We start from the raw sequence: 21272 nt of genomic DNA, 5'->3' as shown, positions 1-21272 counted from the left end.
CTTATTTTTTGTCCTGTATTCTATAATGATATGAAAAAAAATGGATGGATGGTGTGGATAATATTCATACATCACGTTGGCTCGTCAATGGCCCTCGGAGCCTTTGCCTATCCCGAGCTCCGAACAGGTGGGGGTAGTACCTAATCTATGCTCGAAAGATGAGGGTTGAGGTACCTCGAGCTCTCAAGTTGTACCAACGATTAAAAGGAGAGCAAAATTACATGGGCCCCACAATGATGTATATATTATATCCACCCCCTTTATCCATTTAGCGAGATCATGTTAGATCTCGATTCAAAAAATAATTTATATTAAAACTCAAGTGGACCACACCACAAATAGTGGTGGGGCAATGATTCTCAACATTAAAACATTCTTAGGGCCCACCATAACATTTATTTTCCATCTAATCTGTTCATAAGGTCACAAGGACCTAGATGAAGAGGAAAAGAAACATCATATTGATCCAAAATTTCTATGACCGTAAAAGTGTTTTAATGGTAGACGTTCAATCCCTCGTTGCTTTTTATAAGCGTGGTCCACTTGATCTTTGGATCTATCTTATTTTCAGCTCAAGCGTTACTACATGCTCTCGCCAAGTGGACAGACGGTTTGGATATAACTCATACCTCATGATGGGACCCACGAAATTTGGTGACGTCAACCCAGCAGCCAGGTCGATGGTGTGTGGTACACTAGCCAATCCGCTTCCCTCTCCATGTGGTCTCTCTCTCCTTTTTGTGTAGAGCTGGGCATCGGACCAAGTCGGATCCGACTGGGTCCAACTCGACTTGGTCCGGATTCTACATGGCCCAACCCGAACTCGGACCGATCTAGGACCAAGTCCAGGTCATCTGAGTCGGACCGATCCGAACCCTTGTTGGCCTAAACCGATCCGAGTTCGACTTGGTCAGGAAAACCGAGTCGGATTGGATTGGACTTGGGCATCAGATTCTTAGCGACGTCCGCAGGAGTGATTTGGCCTCTTCTCGCAGGTATTGCAATCCGTGCAATCTCCAAGCCTAGCTCATCCTTCTTGAAAATACTCCTGGTAATTCCATTATTGAAATAGGGATTAATTTACAAACCTACAACCACAATCTGAAAATTTAAAAGTAAACAAGAAGCCTTTTGAGATCATGTGTGATGTGTTTGACTATGCTATTGGGGTGATGTTAGGACAGAAAAGAAAGGAAGCCCTTTGTTATTTATTATGCAAGTAGAACTTTAAATCTTGCCTAAGTGAACTATTCTACAACAGAAAAAGAACTCTTAACTGTAGTATTCGGTCTGGACAAATTTAGGTCCTACTTGATTGGATCCAAGATCATCATCTACACTGATCATGTGACACTCAAGTATCTTCTTTTTAAGAATGACTCTAAGCCCCGCTTAATAAGATGGATCTTTCTACTCCAATAATTTGACTTGGAATAAAAGATAAAAAGGGAGTAGAGAACGTAGTTGCTGACCATCTTTCACGACTTGATTTGCCTGATTCCCTTGAGACGACATGTAAGACCCTAACCCAAGTATGCACACCGTTTCTTTAGGTCACGCGGTCCTACCGGTCGAATCTTAGTGACCCGCGACCTTCGGGTCATGTTTACGGCCGTCCTTGGGTACGGTCATGTTGACCCGACTTAGATCAACCCGAAACCTATGCCATCTTATCCGCATCGTTGCCGCGTCCCGTGCATCCATCTGAGTTGTAGATCATAAGTTGTAGGTGCGTATCATTTTGAATCTTTGATTATGTTTGTAGGACCCACCTAGTAGGGTGTACATGTTTTCCCATGGGGCCCACCCTAATGCACCTTCTCCCATAAAGGCTACCCTAGCTAGCTACCTAGCCTACCTAGAGCCTAGCAACTCATGATGAGTTTTCTTCCCCAAAACCTATCATTGCTTCTCTAAACAAGAAAATCCATCATTGTTTTTTACTTCCCAAAACTTTACATGCAATCATAACTCCCCTACAACAACTTCTCTCTCTCCCTTCTCTTTCATTTTTCTATTCTTTCTTTCCTTGCTAGCCTTGGACGTCTAGCTCATCTTCCCTCCATTCTAGCCCCTTTTCTTCCTTATTTCCCCTCCATCTCACCATTACAATCCCATCTTGGCCACAGATTCATGACCTTTTAAAGCTTAAGGTACATGGTGATGGTAGAAGCTTAAAGATCCAAGAGGTGGGTGCTCTCCTAGAATAGAAATTCTAATTTTCTTGCTTAGATTTTCATCTTTCTTTCATGAGGGAGTTGTAAGACCCACCAATCAATGGTGGAGATCCTACATAATCCCATGGGTGTGGCCAATGGCCCACCTTGTGCATGCATGATCCATGCATGAGGCCATTCTCTATGGGCCCCATCACGGTAGTTTTCTTAATATCATGGCATGATTAGGTCATCTAGACCCTAGATCCCTGGTGGGGGTGGCATCCCCACCTTAGATTTTGATTCTAGACCCATGCATGTTTAAGATCTAAGATGTATTTGTTAATGTATGCATGATGTATGGTTGTGATTGATTTTGAAGGACTCATAGTGGCGGAGCCCTTCTTATGGCCGGATCATCTCTCTCTCTCTCTCTCTCTCTCTCTCTCTCTCTCTCTCTCACTCACTCACTCTCCCCTATTTATTTCCTGATGAGTGTGGCCCATTTGGTGGGCCTAGGACGTCCAGAAATTTCAGCAAGGTGGGACGCCCAGGCTGTTCATTTCCTGGACATGGGTGTCCTACTTGCTGCCTATTTGTTGTGTGCAAGGTATTGTGGCTTGGGATTTTGGTCTAGATATTTTTGGGGCTCACTAAAGATGGCCACACTATGTCCTATCTAATGTATTTCTCCTTATCCTTCATCTTATGGACCGGTATGTCCAGCTACATATTGCTGTCTAGAAAATTCTGGACTGTTTCATGAACTGATGTAGCTGATTTTTGGCATGGAGTTTACCCGTGTTTGTAGCTTCTTTTCTCCTTGATGTGGAGTGTCCCTTAGAGGAGTGGACCCCACCTTGATGTATGTTGAACCCCATCTCCATCTGCCCTCGACAATGTACCCAAAGGAGTAGGCCCATAGGGGTGGGCGGTCCACTTTTCTGGACCGTCTAGCCATGCTATATGAGGGGAAACCACTTTTATCGGCTTGATTTTATTTTTTTTTGAGTGGTGGGCCACTTTTGTGGACCCCACCTTGCTATACTTTTAAGGGTAATTATTGGCGACCCATTTTTTCCCTTCTAGGCAGCCCTAGGCCAACTCTGATGGATGTACAATGTTGAGGACAACAACATTTCTACAGCAGGCTTTTACCTTAAGACCTTGCTGCCCATATCTTTGTCTCATGTTTGCTTGAGTTTATGGCCTCCCTAATTACTCATTTGGTGGTCCATCATGTAAGGACCCACCTCAGGAAGGTGTGGGCCACCATTTCCACCCATTACTGAGGATTTTTGCAGCTGGGCCAGTAGCCCACAACTGGACGTTCCAACTGGGTTGACGTCTAGCCATGGGTTAGTCGTCCCTCCTCTATATGGCCCACTTTGATGTATGTCATCCATGCCGTCCCTCATTGTGTGGCCCACTTGGGCATGGCCCACCCTCCTGGTGGAACATCTTCACGTGGGGCTCGCCTTAGTGTTGATTGAGGGCCAGCCACCCAACCCAATGGACCGCCCAGCCCTTGGGACGCCTAGTCTATTTGTGGTGCTGGTGGGCTTATAGACCAGCAGCAGGCCCACTTGGTATATGGGTTGTATTACTTCTTTCATTTGGTGGGGCCCACTGTGACATGTGAGGGTCACCATGGAATAACTATTTTCTCTAAATAAATTAATTTGCTGGACGCCAGCAGGCCCAGGATGTAGGTGGGCTGGATTTCCAGCAAGGGGCCCAAAACTGCTGCATTTGATGGTATTGTTTGGAGATGTGAGGCCACCAGATTGTGAGAATTTTGCATACAAACCTTGCCTTCATTTCTCATATATTTTTGGGTTTCATTAGTGCCCTCTGAGGCCCACCTTTGGGATGATCTTGAGGGCCATAGAAGGTTAGATTTTTGGGCCACCCAGTAGGCCCATATATCATTGGACGTCCACCTTTGGCCCAACCTTATGCTTGGGCTGTTTTCCACCATTTTGCTGGACTTGTGGGTTGAGTTATGGGTGAAATTGGGCCCTTGGTTGCCCACTTATATTACCAGTTCTTAGGTTGATGTTGTGAGGCCCGTTTTACCCAACTTAGACATGATTTTGGGCCATGTACTTGGGTTCATGGGCTACCCATTTAGTCCAACATAATGTATGGATTTGGTAGCTTTGTTCTTGGGCCATGATTTCCTTTTTGACCCATATTATTGTATGTTGATTTGACTATTTTCCTCATGCCCCTTTATGTGAGATATGTGTATGTGGTCACCCATTGTATTTTAATCTAGGCTTTGGGCCTTGTATCTTTATGGCTTATTGTTGGATTGCCTTGGGGAAATGGTGGTTGAAAGTCCCTATTTGGACCCCTCTAGGCCCATTGTATCTAAGTGTGGTTGAATGCCCACCTTAGTCTCTTACTAGACCCACTCCTTTATTACCATTTAGGCCCATGGCATTGTCTTCTTAGCCTAGTGGGCCACCCCAAACTTTTGGGCCCCCACTAGTAGTGTGTATCCTCCACATTTTGGGAAATTGTCTAAGTATCTAGACTTAACCTTGTTAGAAGAGAGTACAACATCACTGCATGACATACTTGGTTATTTTCATGACCCATTTCCATGTGCATCATATGTGTGCTTGATGTCATCGGTCATGATTTATGCCATTGGGCAAGTTGTATGGGACTCCCAAGGTGATGTAGTTGTCCCTTAATTGGCACGCTGGATGCGCAGGATTGGATGCATGATTAATTGGTGTGATTCATGCATCTAACATTGCATAGCACGTTGACATTTGCCCCTTGCTCCATCAGGGCTGTAGCTTCCACAGGTATGTCGTGGATGGCTAGATTTGGACACCGAAAATGTTTACTTGAGTATTTAAGCACGTAGGATGTCCTTGGGTGAAAGCCCCTAAACCTTCATGGTACCAGGAGACACCTCAATGCTGAGACCGAGTGAAAATCATGAGCGCCTGAGTACCTTATACCATTAGGATGCAACTCTCAATATTGCGAGGTCGGTTGAGATGGGGTTTGGCCTTACCCGCCTGAGTGAGGGAGCAATAGCTACGCTGAGTCTGACCAGCTCATAAATGGATCCACTACCGACGAGCCTTGTTTGCAATTGACTGACCGCAGGCCGGTGGCGAGGTCTCTTACACTTGTTGGGCTGTGCGGCTAGGAGAGCGGCAGTCCATCTATAGTGCATTTGACCCCAGTGGATTCCCCAGAGTAAAACTATACTGATTCGTTGGATTGATAAATGAATTTGATCACATTGCATGTTGCACATGGCATTGGCTCCATAAGCCTTGCATTGTATTGTTTGCCTTGGGAAGGCTGCCGGTATCCCTGCATTACAGTTCATAGCCTTATTATGACTAGTAGTGTTTATGGTTCTTATAGCATATCCTTTGTATTCTATCATTACATTCACGACGTTTGTCCTACACATACTTACACCGTCCTCTAAGCTTTCTATAAGCTTATACACGATTGACGCGTGCAGGTGACTCTAGGTCAGCACAGTAGCGGTGAGGCATTTGATTGGAGCGTACTGAGGACCCGTTGTTGACTTTTCTCTTTCTTATCTTATGTATGTCCTTTTGAACTATAAGAGCTTAAATTTCTAGTGGATTTTACAATGCGTTCCTATGGCTAATTTATGAGATTTACATGCTATGATCTTGGGTATGCTCGATTAAATCGGATTTATGATATAGAAATCCTCCTTCTAAGATCTTAGGATTAGAACCTGTCTCAGGAGCCGAGAATGGGGTACTACGGCGGTTGTTGCGGCTGGAACTGGTTATCGGGTTCCTTGTGAGTCTGGTCACCGAGTCTGGGGCGTGACACAACACCCATAAACGACATGTTCCCTAACGAACAACTGTTTAAACTTTCCCACTTACCTTAGTTTACTGATATTGTTAATTACTTTGCCATAGGTTTTCACACTAACACATTGGACTGTGCAAGATAAGAAAAAATTCTTCGTCGAGGTACGCAAATTTTTTTGGGATGATCCGTATTTGTTCAAATATTGTCCAGACCAAATTCTAAGGAGATGTGTACTAGACAATGAATACCAAAGTGTCATCCTTGCTCTTGCTCGGGTGGTAGACTCTCGGGAGTTTCAACACCCGGTCATGGGTTCGAGTATCCATAGGTGGTGAAAGCCCACTACGGCGTGAGTGTGTGGGGGTGTGTGTGCGTGTAATAAAAAATAAAAATCAGAAGGCAGAGAAGAGGGTATCAGAGAAGGAGATTATTAGGTTTTGTATGGAACTCGACTACCCGCTTCGGATTGGGTCAAATCGGATCAGTCTGGATCCTTTCAGATTGAGTTTTTGGATCATATTGGTCTGAATAGACCACTATTGGAACCCGACCCGAAAAACAATCGGATCTGGATGGCTACACTTAATCCACACAGTTCTAGGCCATCGGTTCGGATCGGAACGGGTCAGATCGGGCTTGATCGGGTCAGGCATGCCCACTTCTATTTTTGTGTTTGTTTGTAGCCAGCTGCATAAATAAGCAGTAAAATCCTGATTACGGTCCTTTGAGAAGCGTTTTCGCACCTACAATCACATAATAAAGACAATTAGGCAGCCACAGGACACGGCGAATGCTGGTTGGTAATTAGGCATATGATAGAAACGGTCCTACGCCGTTCTCAATAAATTGCTTTTCTTTCATTTTTAACTTTTAAAAAATTAATGCTGCTTTAATACTACGTACCATTACATTCTCAGAAGTCAAATGAGAATGCTTTTAATTGAAGCTTAACTAAGGTTATAAAAAAAATAATGTTAGGGGTGGGAGGTCTGGTCTGGGCGAGGATTCAATAACCACTCTCTCCTTTGGTGTGGTCGGCTTAAAATTTGGATCAGCTTCACTTTTGAGATTATGCCCTAAATTGTGCTGTCAGAATGATTGGACGGTGTGAATTCAAGACAAATACATCACTGTAAGTCGTCCCACCCACCTTGGGGGATCCGGGGGATCCACCTTAGCTGCGTCCCTTTCGGGCACGCTCCGTGCGTGTGATTGAAAAGACTGCCAATTCATTGATCAAAGAGGTGGCAATCCATCAAACTGTGCCACGTGAATATCCAACTGCCGCATTTATTGCTCGGAGAGGTGCCAGAGTGTGCCACTTTCAACGCTATCACATGCTCGGACGTGTTTCCCCCTAATAAACTACGTTAACCATCGCATTTTTAAATTGATTTACATCCCTAACTAAATTCTTGTGAACCATCTATTTTAATGACCACCAATTAGATGGTTGGGACCGCCGGATGAATGTCAATTTGGGTCGTGCGCATCAACTCAATGGAGCTATGATTTGGAATGTATGGATGGCTTACATCTATGTCACTTGTGTCGGCACCGAATTATGAAATTTTATTGGAATTTTATCAAACGCACACGGAACCCCAACTCCTGAAGAAATCTCCAACGTTTACCTCGGAAGCTGCAGAGGAACCAAAAAACAAAACTAAAAAAAAAGAGAAAAAGGAGCGGATCAGGTGAGATCCCGGATTCAGAGAAGATGGTGCGGCCCTTACTGTGGGGTCCACTTTGATCTATTTATTCTATATCCACACCGTCTATCCTTTTTTTCCAGATATTTTAGTATATTTGCCCCAAAATGAAACAATTCAATTATCAGGTAGACTATGCCATAGGAAACCGTGTTGATTGAATGACCTACCATTAAATACTTCATAGGAATACTATAATATTTCTGTGGTGTTTATTTTCCATCCAATCTGTTGATAAGGTCACATATTCCTAGAAAAAGGGAAGACACAAATATCAGATTGATCCAAAACTTTTTGGCCCAGTGATGGTCAACCACCACTGTTTCCTATGGTATGGCCCAACTGATAATTATATCTTCTTCATTTTTAGTATAATGCTCTAAAATGATATGAAAATATGGCGGACAGCATGGATACATAATACATACATCAATGTGGGCTCCACGGTAATGGACGTACTGTCTTGGATGCGTGCGGGGTCTCACCGGATCCACTCAAAAAAAAAAAAAATGAAAAAGTAAAAAAAAAGAGTGCGTGGTTCACCCTCTCTGGATCGAAATGCTTGTTAGTACTCGCTCGCTTCAACTAGAGAAAGGGTTTCTAGCTATGGATAGGCTATTGGTACATGCCTGCAATATCAAGGCCATTCTACAATGGGTCTCAGCATCATCATTTAATAGAATATAAATCAGGTGGACTACTCTAGTATTTTTGAATATGGAAACTTGTCTATTAATTTTCAACCACGCATTTTCCTTACTAGTGTATGGCTTACTTTAGTATATTGAACGATCTAATTTTTGTTCCAGATTATCTTCATAATGTTCTAACATTTATTAGTAGTTCTGATCTTGAATATGTATACAGTATTCATAGATCTAATGCACAGTTCTGCCCCTCTCAACCCAGCGTGTATACTTAGAATTCTTCCGATATTAATGGGTCGTTGAAGAACGCCAATTGCCTCCGACAGCCTGTCGTAGAAACTTCCTGCATTGAAAGCTAGGTGAGGCCCCCCCTCATGTTTGTGATAAATCCACTCCGTCCATCCGTTTTTCCAAATGACGTTAGTGTAAGGTCCGAAAATTGAGGTAGAACTAAAACTTGAGTGCACCGCACGGCAGGCAAAAATGGTTAGGGAAATGCCTACCGTTGAAACCTCCTTGACTCTAACTTGTAGTTTATATGCCATCCATACCGTTTATAAGGTCATTACTAATGGGATGAACTGAAAACAGAAATTCATTAGCCTAATCCAAAACTTTTGTGGCTCTACGAATATTTCAAACGGTGGGCGTTCAATCCTTACTGCCTCCAGTTGTGCGGTCCACTTGTATTTTGTATTTCCTCTTTTTGAGCCCGTGTTCTAACATGATCTTGAGAAACCGATGTACAGGGTGGATTTCTCACAAGAATCATGGTGGTCCCCACCTATCTTCCTGTCGCTGGCAATCCGTGTTCTCGACGAGGACCAGTCGCGGGCAATCCGCGTAGCGTGGGCAGTGGAAGGGTGAGTGGAGGTTTTCCTTGGCTACCCGCATGTGTAAGCTAGATCATGTACACGCAACACATGTGCCAGTATGACAAATTAGAATGTGATCTGATCCATTCATTTGAGGAGAAATTGTATGTAGGTGCTACTGCAAAAGAAGAAGATTGTTCCAATTTACAGATGGGCCACACAATTTAAAAGAAAAGTATATAGATGAAAAAACTTGTATAACTTTTTCATGTCCGGTAATGCTGATAGCCCAATGATGAAATAATCTGAGTTTTTGATGCATGATACATTTACATTCGTAGGCATAATTGGACGGTTTAAGTTGACTAAATACATCCTACGTGTGCATTTTTAAGTGCATGCGTGTGATCCATCACACCTTGCGACAATCTTCTCGTCATCTTTCCAATCCCAAATAATTCAAAAGCCAGTTATCACTCCTTTTCAACATCCACACACCCAATTCAATAATCATCAAGCTTTCCTATTTCCACCCAACTCCCAAAAATCCTCTCTTCTCTTCTTTCCTTTCTATCTATTGGGTTCTAGAAATCCATGGAAGAATATTCAGGTGCAGGCCAGCATAGGAAACCCAGTAACCACAGCCACACCGAAAGCCACCAACACAGTACTCCTTCCTCAACCCAACTCCTCTCCAGTGCAAAGCTGGTAGCCGAGGCTGCTACTTCAGCCCTCCACCATGAAACACATAAGGTAGACAAAGCCAAGGTGGCAGGTGCCGCGGGCGATCTGCTGGCTGCCGCTTCTCACTATGGGAAGCTTGAGGAGAAGAGCTTTGGGAAATACGTTGAGAAAGCTGAGGAGTATCTGCACCATTACCACTCTTCCAATTCCGCGACAACCACTACCACAACACACTCCTCTTCAACTCATCATTCCGGTTACGGCAGCAGCGGAGGAGATGGTGGTGATGGAACTAAGTCTGAGAGTGGTTATGGGGATTACTTGAAGATGGCCCAAGGGTTCTTGAAAAAGAACTGAGTCACCTCTTCTTTGCTTGCATTTTATTATTGTATGTTTTAGGTGGAACTGAGTCACTTCTTCTTTACTTGCATTTTATTATTGTAATGTGTTGGGTGTTTTATGTGAAATTGTATTTTCCTGGGATATGCAAATTGTGTTCACGGGGTTTCCATTTATACTGGTGGGGCCCATGGGTAAGTGATCCTGATTGTTAGTCTATTGGGACCATCACCGTTGATGGTCCATGACTCCAAAATCTCCTTTTGATTGGATGCTACATGGATGATTTATATAATTAGCGTCCATATATTATGTGGCCCAATAGACTGTTGACATATATCACTTGAACCATGGGTCCAATGCTCTGGACTGTTCCTTTTGTACAATATTCCGGAATTCCTCTCTAGTGACTGTGTCTTTCTATCTCTTGATTTGACCATACGGCACAATGGTTGGTATTTGATATATTATATATTTTTATCTTTCCGTGTTTGTTTAGTGCTCAGTGTGATTGATGTGTTAATTATTTAATTTATAGACTAATAGTTTGTTGAAAAACACATTTTAACACACACGTCAGCAATATATATATATAGAGAGAGAGAGAGAGGAATACGCACCTTTTCACACGTGTCATGGTCTCAGAATATAAATGGTCTATATGATGGAGAACCCCTTGAAACCACTCTATCCCAACTTACAACCCGATACAAAACTCCAGTGGGCCACGGCAAAGGGAAACAGTTTCCTCCTTTAATTTGCATTTCTCTTTGCTATGGCAGACTAGAGTTTCAATGGGTGCCACATTCTTTGAACCGTTTAGATTCTAGGACCATGACACGTGTGCAAAGGTGCGAATGGTGCACACGTAAGAAGGTGCACAAGTGAGTATCTCTCTCTTTCTCATATTATTTGAGTATCTCTCTCTCTCAGATTGTTGGTATGGAAGGCAATTATTTTTTCTTTCCAAAAAGGTGGAAGGGCACCTCTAACAGCCCCACGAAAAGAAAAGGGCCATGCCTATTACATGAACTAAACCACAACTTGCCCCATGTATTACACAGTTTAAGAAAAGCCAAACCTAAAGGAGAACAAAACAAACAGCTTCTAGTGAAAGATTTTTAATGCCCCCGTCTCTCTTTCAATCCTTGCTTGGAGGAATGTTTTTGTATTTAAAAGGAATTTATTTATTTATTTAAAAATTAAATTGGTGTTTTAAAAATTTTCCCCATTATATATATGTGTGTGTGTGTGTGTGTGTGTGTGAATTTGGAAAAGTTGTTTTGTTTTTTAATGACTTTTCTTGTACCATGTCGTAAATGACTATAGAAATTTTCATGTATATAAGAAGGGTTTTTTGTATAAGGCTTGAGCCCCTTTCAGGAGTACTGTGAATTTGGTCATGTGGGGGCCTATGCAATTAGTCCTAATCTATGCTTTGGATCACACTAGTGCATGTCGAACTGTGTTCGTATGATGTTCGTTGGGGGTGAGTTTGTATCTATATGCAGACTTAAGACTACACTCACCTTAACGGTTTAGCTCGTTGGGGTGAGGTTCTATCTATATGTAGATTGAGAGTACACTCACCTTAACGGTTTAGCTCCTAGAATATACTCGCAACTTTGGTTTTGCATGAATTTTTAGACTAATGATGCATCTCTTTGGATAGTCATAGCAGTTGAGTTTAAACTCAATGATCTTACCTATTTAAAATGGTGCTTTAAGCACCTAATCAAGGTCTATAAAAAGATCTACTCTAATCTGATTTATTTATTTAAAAAAAATCTTTTTTTTTTTCTCTACTTCTTCAAAACCATCTCTGGGTTGTTTGTAAATTGAGTTTCCCATCAAGTCAACTCACTTTGGTTAAAACTTTGTAGCTGGTTCAACCCCGTGTAGACGAGTGCATTTGTGATTCCCGTTGCACTTGGGACGCGGTCAAAGGAGGGCAAATTTGGTTTCAAGCGGAGTGACTCAGTCATGCCTTGATTTAAAACAATAAGTTAATCTTAGTTTATTTTATTTTCTTTGTTTATTTAATTTCTAATTTTAAATTTTTGTTTATTATTTTCCTAATGGCCCCCAAACCTTCATGTTTAAGACCACAATATCTAGATGTAACGTCCTGAATTTTCACTGTTTGGAATTCTAAAAACCCTTGAAAATTTTTCGATATAATTAGCTCGCATTGTCACCAACCGACCCTTAATGCTTGTGGTGAGCTTATATGTAGGCGGTACCATAAAGAACTGCACAAATTTGATTAATCAACCGTAGAAAGACAACGAATCCGCCCAATCACTTAAGCATTGAGTTTAGTCTCGTGATTTGTTCACATAGGGCCCAAATCTAGTCGACCTATCATTGACTAATCAAGAAGACCATGACTAAATCAAAGATCTACTCAAAGTCGAGACAACTAAGGGTCGAATCTTAATTAACAAACCAAACTGACCCAGTATCATTTTAACCTAAGAATAACGGTTTAGGGTGATTATATTTGAATTATTATTTCCGCTAGTTACGAATAGGACACACTATGAACTTAGCTAATCCAAATCCTAATAATTGTGCATAAGAAATCTCCATACCCAGTGCATTCCGAAAATACCTTGATTATCCAAACAAGCTCTAGATTGCTCATTAGCGAGCCACTATACCCGAGACTATAGAAATATGTTCGTCTTAGTGGGCTTCACGTCCATCACAGAACATCAAGCCGAGATCGGGTCTCGAATTGTTAAACTTGGACTCGCAAGACGAGTGCTTAGGTTGTGCGAATATCTTATATGAAAATCTGGAACTTAAGTGAAACTAACCCATTGCTCTTTCACGAGGTTGTAACTTTCAGATCGTCATTTCATAGCCAAAATCAGGGTACCAACTAAAGATATTTCTCCAAACATATCCATATAACCGCGGCCACGATTGACCATCGATGACCGTTGAATAAACTTTTAATTATATCTGTCGATTAGTGCATCCAAATGATGGGTTGATCATATGTATACGTAGATCATCATTATGGCTAACTATCATACGGTGTATATCAACCCCTACACCCCATAGTGGGTGCCAAATGTTATAAACAACCCCCTCAAGGGTTAGTATAATGAATAAAGGGCCATTAGGGCCATATGTACAAAATCTAGTGCTATAAATAGGGCATTTGGGGGCCTCCTTTGCTCCCATACGAATTTCATACCTTATGAGAGAGAGAAAAAGAAAAATAAGAAAGAGAAGAAGAGAAAGAGGAAGAGAGATTGTGAAAGAGAGGGAATGACCTTAGTGCTTGGGGGTTAGTAGTTCATCGATCAAACCCTTTAACTTATCGATTCCTTTGTCGAACCTACCGCCACTTGCAAGTGGAGGTAAGACTTACCTTCAACCATTTGATTTCATAACTTATACCTACTTTACTTATGATTAACAATACTTCATTCATTTACATTAGGAATTAGTGAATTTTCCCAAAATTTCAATCTTAGGAGCTCAAATATTAAAAATCCCCTCTTAAGGTGCGGACCATTAATGTTTAGGTTGCGGTTTATTAATTTTACTATTCAGTGAATGATTTATGATTGTCAACTTAGAATTTGCATGATAAGCTATGTGTATTTTGATTTCAGTCCATGATTTACAAATCTTAAGGTAGTGACACCTGCGTGTTCGATGAAAAGCTTGAATGAGTAGATTATTGATTTTAATGATTAAATGTAAATCTAATAATCTTTAATGTTCATTGACTTGATTAGATTAAGAAGTAGAATTATAAGAGTAGTCTGATTAGTCGGTAAATTTTTGAATATGGGTTAACCAAATTAGTTTGGCCACCTTAGGCAAGTTCAATCAATTCAAGTCGAACACGGACGGCCGACAGTGGTTGGGCCACGCGGGGTGCTTACACACTCTATTTCAGATATGCCTGTGTTCTCCCGTATCAACCGAAATTTTTCAAAAAAATCAGCTAACCCTATATATGTTCACCATGTATGATTACAACTGTTTAAATTTGGGACACCCCCTTACCATTTGTAAAGGTCTACTATTAACCATTACCGTCGCGATCCTCAAGACTCGTGAGCTGGGCATGGTGGTATGGGACACCGTGTCTGTGCTGTCGGCCTACACTGGGGTGACAAGCCTCCTCGTAGTGACTTCGAGCTTGACTTTTACAACTTGCATTTTGTATGTATTCAATTGGGAGTGACGAACCCAGACGGATCAAGAATTGCAAGCATAGGACCGTTGTGGTCATCCCACACCTAGTAATTCAGTTGAGACCGATGATTAAAAGGGAAGTGCCTTGCTTCCTCAAACTACTGGATGAATAGGCATAATTAACTACTCGGCTAACATGATCATTCACCGCATCGCATTAGTTTAGAATGTGGTGAAACAGGCATTGAAGTCGTATATTGAGGAAGTGTTAGCATTTGCGAAGTAGGTGGTCGGAGTCGCGTGTTGAGGGAGTGTTGATTGGTGAGAACATGCATCATTTCATAAACTCCATTATTTACATTAATAAGAATAATTAGGAAGTGATTGTTTTACATTGCTTTATCATTCCTATGCTGATAGACTTGATAACATGTGTAACCCATGCTTTATGGAACCACTGAGTTAATCACTCACTCCCACTCTGGGACGGTGTTTTAAAACATTAATCAGATGCTTATATAGATACAGGGACTACCGAGGCCGATGCATTGGACCCGGTGGGCATGGATGAGGAGGAGTTCTCTTACTTCCAGCTTTTCGATAGGCTGATGTAGGCTGTGCACTTCTCGACAGGGAGAGTCGAGCGATCAGGCTTAGTTAGAAGGCAGCTTTTCACATTTTTGTTGATTTTGGAATTGTATATTGGACCCAGCTGAACCTATACTTTGGATAATCATACTACATGCATTTCAATTTAATCTTCTACTTTAATTATGTTTATTCCGGAGTATGATACATTATTTAGTATAATCTTATACATGCTTAATTGCCTAATGTAGAAGTAATTGAGAAACTAGCTTTCGCAAAGCATAAGTGATGTCCGGAATCTCGGGAGTCAAGCTTTGCTCGACCCTCAAAATTTGGGGCGTTACACTAGATGTCCTACTGAATATCTACTTTACTAAATACTGATTTAGATATCTGCTACTACCCAACCTCGCTAGGAAATATGCAATGTACTTGCCTTCTAGTAAGATATAAGAGGTCTTAAAATTCAGAGACAACTAAGATTAATGATTTATGGCCTGCAAATAGTACCAAATGCTCTAAGTGATTTGGGTCAAGAGATTAGAGGTTGCCTTAACATAATGTGATAGTTAGACTTCACAATGACATTAGATAATCCCAACTTGCAATAGAGCTTAATCCCATTTAGAAATGTCTATATTTCAACAATTGTATTGAAAAATTTACGATGGAAATGATGGAATGCAAAAGAATAAAAATATATTGAAATTGCACTGGATGGCCTCAATGCGTTTAAGTACAGATTTTGGTGGAGCTATAGAATGTTGACTAAGACCTACAGGGGGTGATTAGGACCGATTAACAATTACACCCATTAAAGAACATTAATTGCCTAACTTAAACTAATTTGCAATTAAACTAAGTAAGGTAATATAACTTTAAGACTTCCAAACCATTAGAGGGTCCAATCATATAGGCTACACTAGATATGCAAGATAAGCAACTAATGTATATAAGATAGTGTATATGAGTATGTGAGATGTGTTAACTATCAATCATTAAGCATTTATCTAATCATGCTAACATAATGTTAACATTCAAAACCATAAGCGTAATTAAACAATTGTGTAAATGAAAATCCCAAACACGATCATATATAGTGATTCGACTACATGCCTACTCCACTCCCGACGGATGCACTCAAACCATGAGTGTACCGGATTTCACTATCGGAGGTTTTAAATCAGGTTCACCTCAAACCTTTAAAGCCCTACACAAGGACTTTACAATTTATGCCCTACACGAGCAACGGTTCTACGTAAGAACCTAGACTTTATGCCTTATGCAAGAGGAAAGGTCCTACACAAGAACCTAGACAATTTAGGCCACATAGGCCAAGGTCCTATAGAAGAACCCGAGGTTTATGCCTTAAACAAGGACAAAGGTCCTAATCCCAAACCCGACACGTTACTCCTATTGGAAGCCTAGAAAAGGACTTGGGTTACTTTCTCCTTAGGCTAACTAACAACCTTGGTCCTATATAAGAACCACGGGATTTATGCCACATGGAAGAGCTAATGTCCTATGAGAGAACCTAGGTGAGTTTGAACACAAACTCTTGTACTCCAACCTTCACAAGGAAGGAATACAATAATAGACTCTAAAAATGAAAAATCACTTGTCTGATTGAGCCTCGCTTGTCGCGCATTGTGGATTACTTATTCTCTGCTCTCCTGTGCTTCAATCAGCTCCCTGATGCTCCCCCGATCATGTTACTACATCTTTGCCATGACTTTAGCTTCACGATCAATTACCTTGCTTAAGATGCTCCTTTGATATGCTTAAGGTGATAGGAGTGGGTTGAATCTCCAACAAATAATATGTAGTTAATTTCCTAGGGGATTCAACTAGATGGGTCTTCTAGAAGATCTAGATAATGATTTACTAAGATGTTTAAGTCTGATCTCTAGGAAATGGAGGAGTTCATGCACATCTCCAATGGTGAGGTTAGAATCCTCGTTAGAGGTGAAATCGCAAGGAAGATTGCTTGAAACTATAAGAATAGAGGCATAGGGCAAAGGATTTGTCTATTGGATCACCTTACATCTGGTTGCTCCAAAAACCTATCAAAAAGCCTAAGAACTGAATGCCCTTTATAAATAGTTCGAGCTCTAATGATAAAAAAAAATGGACAAAAAATAGCTTTGTCGATGACATTGAAGGCCTTTTGATGTCATCGAAGAAACCTTCAATGTCATTGAAGGGTTCCTTGATTCATCGAACAATCCAGACAAATATGGTACTTTCTTGCTAGACAGATCTAGACTAGTTTCGATGTCATCGAACTGTCCTTCGATTGCATCAAACATCAAGCTTCGATGTCATCGAAGAGTATAAATCTCAATCGATGCCATCGAGAGGTCTTCGATGCCATCAAAACATATGTTTCGATTTCATCGAAGGGAGCTCGATGTCATCGAGAATTCCAGGGAGAAATCTAGTTTGATTGGTGGACATTTTCTGACTCTCAATTGATGTCATCGAGGAGGCTTTGATGTCAAGTTTCAATGTCATCGAAGGGACCTCGATGTCATTGAGAATTTCAGAAGGAAATCTAGTAGGTTGTTGGACATCTCTAACTCTTGATCGATGTCGGTGAGTAGGTCTTTGATGCCATCGAAGACTGTTCGATGCCAGCTCAATGCCATCGAGCATCAATCGAATTCAACTGTTTGGGCTTATCTTTTACATAGTAGATTCGCACCTCTTGTAGTCTTGTTTAACATATTTTTCTTAGTCTCTTAAGGTTGAGGGATGGTCAATTTTATATTCCTATTTGAGATAAGATCATCTAGAGGTCATCTAGAGGTTATAGGGTTGTTTTGGTTAAGGGTTCGGATCACCAAGGCATTTCTTTTACCTGTACATGCTCCTTGATGCTTCTACCCTGCTTGTGTCTTTAATCTTCACTTTTCAAAGGCTTAACCAACTACAGAAATAACGGCTAACATGATTGACAAACCAAGGTGTAAAAATGAGTACATTAACAAAAATAACTTTGCTGGTATGGTCCTTACACATGCGACCCCCTCTACCCTTACAAAGGTTACCTCAGGAGGACCCACCTACATTCAATTTCACCCAACCCAGGGTTGGCTGGGACCACTTAATAATTTCGATAACATTTCCACCCTTGTTATTGCTAATATGGAGGCTAATTAACTGCAAACCAATCTTCTTAATAAAAGAGTTGCTACCTTCATTTTGTAGACATAACCCCATCCCCTTAAGCCACCTAGAGTCCTTGGTGATGATTGCACCTGCCAACACCCTTCTTCTATCCAATTTGTAAGCATTTCACCCTAACCATAACTCCCAAATAATAAAACACGGGGTCATTCCATGGAATGATGGCTATGTCCTTTGGGGGGGGTGCAAAATTGCCTAACCTAAAATAATACACATCTTAAACTAATCAAGGCAATTAACTTTAAAGCTTCCAAGCCATTAGTGGGTCTAATCACATAGACAACAAAGGATATGCCAATAAGCAACTATTATATAACATAATAATGTACATGTGTGTGTGATATGTGCTAATTATCAACTCCTAGCATTCATCTAATCATGCATACATATATTAAAACATTCACCACATAAGCATAATTAAATAAGTGCTCAAATACAATCCGAAACACAAGCATGTATAGTGGTTCGATTTCCCTACTCTACTCTCGGTGGATGCACTCAACTCATGAGTATATTGAATTTCACTATCGGAGGTCTTTAATCAGTTTTACATCTAACATTTACAATGATACACAAGGACCAAATCCTGCAAACATCTAATATTTACACACATATGTACATTATCATGTTATATAATAGATGCTTATTGGCATATCCTTTGTTGTCTATGTGATTGGACCCTCTAATGGCTTGGAAGCTTTCAAGTTAATTGCCTTGATTAGTTTAAGATGTATATTATTTTAAGTTAGGCAATTTTGCTTTAAAAGGCAAAAATATTATTTAGTCCTTATTCCATGGAATGATCTCGTGTTTTATTATTTGGGAGTTATGGATAGAAGAAGGGTGTTGGTGGGTGCAATCATCACCAAGGACTCTAGGTGGCTTAAGGAGATGGGGTTATGTCTACAAAATGAAGGTAGCAACTCTTTTATTGAGAAGATTTGTTTACAGTTAATTAGCCTCCAGATCAGCAATAATAAGGGTGAAAATGTTATCGAAATTATTAAGTGGTCCCAGCCAACCCTGGGTTGGGTGAAATTGAATGTAGGTGGGTCCTCCTGAGGTAACCTTTGTAAGGGTAGAGGGGGTCGCATGTGTAAGGACCATACCAACAAAGTTATTTTTGTTAGTGTACTCATTTTGACACAAAAATTCCTTTGTAGGATCTAGTCCAATCACCTAGACAGCAAAGGATATGCCAATAAGCAACTATTATATAACATGATAATGTACATGTGTGTGTATGTGTGAGATGTGCTAACTATCAACTCCTAGTATTCATCTAATCATGCATACATATATTAAAACATTCACCACATAAGGATAATTAAACAAGTGCTCAAATACAATCCGAAACACAAGCATGTATAATGGTTCGGTTTCCCTACTCCACTCCCAGTGGATGCACTCAACTCATGAGTATGTTAGATTTCACTATCGGAGGTCTTTAATCAGTATTACATCTAACATTTACAATGATATACAAGGACCAGATCCTGTAAAGTAATTTTCGTGGTTATCTATAGGCTCGCCACAAACCTTGTTCCTACACAAAAACCTACTAACGTACGCTCCTGCCAGTGGCTCCCTCAAGAGACTTTAGTTCGTTTTCCTTAGGCTAACTAACAACCTCAGTTCTACAAAAGAATGTGGATTTAGGCCCTATACAAGAGCCAAGGTCCTATACAAGAACCTAATTGAGTTTAGGTTACAAACTCTTACCGTCAATCCTACACAAGGAAAAAGAGTATTTGGACTCTAACACTTGACAACTTGTCAGATTGAGCCCCTTTTGTATCATTTAAAATTGAGGTAATGACTGCTCTAATAGAAGTAGGAATAGGTTAAAGTGTCCTAGAGGGGGGTGAATAGGACTTTATAAAATTTTATGACAATTTAAAATCCTATTACTATTATCTTGATCTAATATAACAATTTATCAAGATATCTTCAACTTAACTCTAATGGCTTCCAAGCCAAATAGAGGATCTAATCACAAGACTATTCAATATTTAAACAATATATAAATTTAGTTTATGATGGATGCATTGAGTGACTGTGTGAGATGTGATACTTATCAGTTTTAAATAATCATGCATCATGTGCTCAATGTACACAATAAAAGAATATGCAAATAACAATATCAAACACAGTCGTTTTATAGTCGTTTGGGTATATGCCTACTCCACTCCCGACGGACGCACTCAACCCTTGAGTGTACCGGATTTCACTAACAGAGGTTTCAGATTAAGTTTACCTCAAACCAGTACTACAACAAAACCCACTTTTACTGATAAAAATTTTCGTTGCTAAAAGCTTTTTTTTCGTAGGTAAAAACTTTTACCAACGAAAATTTTTGTCGGTAAATTCGTCGGTAAAAGATTGACGGAAAAAACTTTTACCGACGAAAATAAATTTTCATCGGCAAAGTTAAGACTTTTACTGACAAATTTTTTTGTCAGTAAAAACTTTTACCGACGCTTTTTTTCGTAGGTAAAAATATTTACAAAACTTTTACCTACGAATATTTTCGTAGCTAAACATATTTAAGAAACTTTTACATACGAATATATTCGTAGGTAAAAATATTTACAAAAATTTTACCTACGAATATTTTTGTAGGGAAAAATATTTACAAAACTTATACCTACAAATATTTTCGTAGATAAAAATATTTACAAAACTTTTACCTACAAATATTTCATAGGCAAAAATATTTACAAAACTTATACCTACGAATATTTTCGTAGCTAAGAATATTTACAAAACGTTTACCTACGAATATTTTCGTAGGTAAAAATATTTACAAAACTTTTATGAAACTTTTACCTATGAATAGCTTCGTAGGTAAAAATATTTACAAAACTTTTACTTACGAAAAGTTTCATAGGTAAAAACATGGATGAGACTTTTACCAACAAAAAGTTTCATAGGTAAAAGTGTCTTTTTTTTTTCAATTTTCCAGCACAAAATCCTGATATTACAATATATTTTATCATATTCTTCCTGATATACACCTGTTATGTAATATATTTCATCATATTCACATTCACATCCATTTAAACCCAAAGTACGTAAATCCATCCAAACATAAAATACATCGATCCAAACATAAACTATTTTTATCCACATCACATTCATTCA

At 40.1% G+C, this 21272-nt stretch overlaps 1 protein-coding gene and 1 long non-coding RNA gene across 2 annotated transcripts in view; one reads left to right on the top strand and one right to left on the bottom strand.

Moving 5' to 3' along the window:
* The window catches only part of LOC131219191 (uncharacterized), a 96590-nt gene that overhangs the window by 74176 nt on the left and 1142 nt on the right, over window positions 1-21272 (bottom strand). The gene's annotated exons all lie outside the window — the stretch shown is intronic.
* LOC131219190 (nodulin-related protein 1-like) lies at window positions 9600-10679 on the top strand. Its single transcript, XM_058214201.1, has 2 exons — window positions 9600-10210; window positions 10263-10679. Exon 1 carries the CDS (start codon window positions 9759-9761, stop codon window positions 10203-10205), a length of 447 nt encoding a protein of 148 aa, XP_058070184.1. The 5' UTR covers window positions 9600-9758; the 3' UTR covers window positions 10206-10210; window positions 10263-10679.

Source organism: Magnolia sinica, chromosome 11, assembly GCF_029962835.1.
Source record: "Magnolia sinica isolate HGM2019 chromosome 11, MsV1, whole genome shotgun sequence".
Lineage (NCBI taxonomy): Eukaryota > Viridiplantae > Streptophyta > Magnoliopsida > Magnoliales > Magnoliaceae > Magnolia > Magnolia sinica.
This window is presented reverse-complemented; position numbering and strand designations above follow the sequence as displayed.

What these genes read in the sequence shown, in the direction of transcription:
- LOC131219190 (XM_058214201.1), top strand. Translation starts at nt 9,759, where the DNA reads ATGGAAGAATATTCAGGTGCAGGCCAGCATAGGAAACCCAGTAACCAC.